Source organism: Impatiens glandulifera, chromosome 2, assembly GCF_907164915.1.
Source record: "Impatiens glandulifera chromosome 2, dImpGla2.1, whole genome shotgun sequence".
In the NCBI taxonomy this organism is placed as follows: Eukaryota; Viridiplantae; Streptophyta; class Magnoliopsida; order Ericales; family Balsaminaceae; genus Impatiens; species Impatiens glandulifera.
In genome coordinates, this window is record NC_061863.1 from 34,835,286 (window position 1) to 34,838,595 (window position 3,310).

At 45.3% G+C, this 3,310-nt stretch overlaps 1 protein-coding gene across 1 annotated transcript; it reads right to left on the bottom strand.

Moving 5' to 3' along the window:
• Window positions 1-986: 986 nt before the first annotated feature.
• Window positions 987-3,056, bottom strand: LOC124924598 (stress response protein NST1-like). The gene is made up of 2 exons (XM_047464614.1): window positions 2,031-3,056; window positions 987-1,949 (listed from the first exon to the last, which is right to left on the bottom strand). The coding sequence occupies exons 1-2, from the start codon at window positions 3,054-3,056 to the stop codon at window positions 987-989; spliced, it is 1,989 nt and encodes a 662-aa protein (XP_047320570.1).
• Window positions 3,057-3,310: the final 254 nt, after the last annotated feature.

Here is a 3,310-nt window from a genome sequence, read left to right on the forward strand (position 1 = left end):
ATGCTCCTTTTATAGGTGAAATATGTCAACGGTCATATTTCACTTTCTTGAATCTGATTGGCTGAGCAGAGGTTCAGTGATTTAGACCCTACGGTCATCTTTTCAGACCTGGTGGTCAACTCTACAGACTTTGCAGTCTGTTCTTCCGGTGTGTAAGACAAACCTGCTAGGTTTGTCTTTTACTCAATGTGGTAACTGTTGGTTAGACAGTTGTCTGTACTTGGAAGATTGCCTCTGATTTATCCTAAAAGTGGAAAGATCCTGTAGGACTATCTTCTACAGCCTGCATACTTTCCTCAGACTTGTATGGATATGGAAATGTTCAGTCTATTCCTTTGATATCATTCTCAAACAGATACCCAAAGTAATTTCTTGTGTTGGTCGGTCATTTGGACTTTTCACCGGATGGCTTCCGGTGTAATTGGTTTAACTGGACAGCTTCTGGTTATTCCTTTGCCTTCTAGCTGATCGATTGTCTGGTGCACCGGTTTTTAGCTTTGGCCGATCCTTTCTTTGTGCGGTCATGTTTCGAATGTTTCTGGTCGGTTTAATAGCTTAACCGGTTAATCTTCTTAACCGGTTCATTTGTTTGACCGATCCGGTTCCTTTGTTCCTGCATGAAAGGTTTATTTGTTAAATTCTGTGAACCGGTCTAATTTTATCTAACAATTTCTCCCTTTTTGATTACTTTATTTAAAATTATCAAAATCATGTAAGATTGCAAACGTAGGCCGGTTCTTTATTTGACCGGATTTTTTAAACTAACTTGGGAGAATTTTTCGAAAAATTTGGAAAAATTTTGAGAAAAATTTTGGAAAAATCTAGTCTTTTATCTTATCAATTTCTCCTTTTTTGATTATTTTATTTAAAATTATCAAAACTATGTAGGAATGCAAGTATAGGCCGGTTTCAAAAATAACTTTATATATATATATGAAAGTAACCGAAATAGACCGTAAGAAACATAAGATAAGAAAGTAATTCCCCTATTCTGATTCGGAAAACGTGAAGCCGTCCATCATATTCTTGGTCGGTGTTTTCTTATTCGGTTGATCCGGTCTTGAGGATGATCCTCCAGCTTGCGGTTGACTGACCGTGCTGATTAGAACCGTATTGGAGACTCGCTGTCTTGTAGCCCGCGGCTGCAGAGGCTCTTCATCCTCATCTTCGGTGTGAGTAGCCGGGTCCGGTTGATTTTCAATAATCGTTTCAGTGATCCTTTCCAGCATCCCGGCTACTTGAGCCTTCTTTGATGTTTTCCTTTTCCGTTTTGCCGTAACCGAAGAGGAAGGGGCCGTCTTTTTCTTCTTGTGAGCTCTGGCATATTCTTCGAACCCTTGTTTTTGTGCGTTTAACCGCTCTGCATCTTTGGCCGCTTGAACTGCTATGGACTTCGCAAGTCCCGGATACTTAGCCGCTGTGATTCGTTCGCGCTCGGCTATTTCTTCGTCGGTCAGACGCGGTGTCTCCTTTGTTCTCCGCGTTTCTTCGTCCAACGCATGTTGGACTTCCTTAGCCGCTCGGGCGTTTGCCTCCTCAATCGCTGTATCGGCATTCATTTTGGCTTTGAGTAATTCATCTACTTGTGCGGTGAGCGCCTTGAGGTCGGCTTCGAGCTTGTCGTTGCGGTCTTCAAGGTTTGCATTCTTCTTTTCTAGATCTGTGACCCTGTCAAGTGTCGAACCGACATCATTTCTTGACCGTCCTAGGTCCTCATCGACCTCTTTGAATCGTTGCTCGGTTTCCCTTTCAAACCGATCCATGTCATCTTTTATCATTGAGGTCTTATCTTCCAAGTCCTCGGTTTGTTGATAATGTTCGTTGTGCAGAATTACGTCGTCCCGGTATTCGTTTTCGATGACTGTGATCCGATCCCCTGCCTTTACGAGATCATCCCTCGTCTTTTCGGCGAACAGGAGTGCCAGGCGCACGGTTTTCTTGATTTTCTCCTATAGCGGTTGAATCGTTGAGTCAGCAAACTCCTAAATGAGGAACTTGACCCTTTCTTTTGTGACTCCCGGTTTGGAAACCCCAGGTTGATCAGTTTCAAGTTGCTCGGTGAAAGGAGCTTCTATCCTTTCGTCGGTTTCATTTATGTCCGGATTCTCTGGTGGAGGCGTTTCACTTCGGTTCTGACCGTTACTGGTCTCAGGAGCTGGAGAGTGCGGTTTTTCTCGCTGTCTGTACACCGCTTCAAGCCGATCAATTTCTTCAGCGAATTCTCCTTTCGCTATCTCAAGCTTTTCTAACACCAAGAGCTGTAAGTTAGCCTTCGGTGTTCCCGCAACATACCTTTCTTTTAGCTTTCGGATACGTGCGGTTAGCTTTTGTAACCGAGCACGCGGTCTCACAATGGCGCATCGGTCCCTGGCTTCGTTAAGAGTTTCAGCGTGTGTGAGGCTTATGACATTTTCATCTATCTCCTTCATCCTTCTGAAGCATTGTTCATCGGTTAGGCCCGGTAAAATGTGTTTGTAAAATTTGTCGCATCGGTACTCGTGCCATTCCCGGTACAGTGCGCCAACCGTTTGAACTCGCAGTTCAATTTCTTCCAGGATATTTCGGACAATGATCGCGGCCATCTTTTGGTCATCGTCAGGGGTAGCCTCCTCCTCTTCACTGGCGTCCGCACCGCCATCGGTGTTCTCAAGGCTTCCTGCCGCACCGGTGTTGTTAGGACTTGTACCCGAATGTTCTTCTTCATTCGGTCCTTCTCTATCGGAAGGATGCTCATCGGTTTTCTGTGAGCCGGTTCGGTCAGACGTGGAAGCCGATTCTTCCTCATCCTGCGTTGGCGGTTCCATGAATACTATCTTCTCCTTAGCTTTGCCTCCGGACTTGTCTTTTGCCGGGGCCGGTTTCTTGGCGGTAGATTTCCTCTTTCGGCCACTTGTAGAGCCGGGGGCCGGCTGCTCACTCTCCCGGAAATGTTTGGATCTTATCAACCTGCTTGATGAGAGAAGGATACCGGGGTCGATGTTGATGTTAAGGTGGAACATTATTTTGCTAAGGGGACTGGCGTATCCCCATGACCGGGCTGAATCCAGTTTCACCATATCTTTCAGGTTGTGGAAGATTTCCTTTGCCTAGTTGACTTTCGTTCCTTCCAGCAAGCCGATTAGCATTTCTATCTTGGCCTTGGTGAGGTTATCGTAGTTTCAACCTCTCGCCTGAACCGACTTTGTGAAGATGTCACAAAGCGGTATGTATTCCGGTCGTAGAGTCGATTTCTTACGGATATTTTCACCGGTTCCGTGTTTGCAGAGAGAATCTGGCAAGCCGCCTCGAATGTTGTTGGATCTAGTTCCAT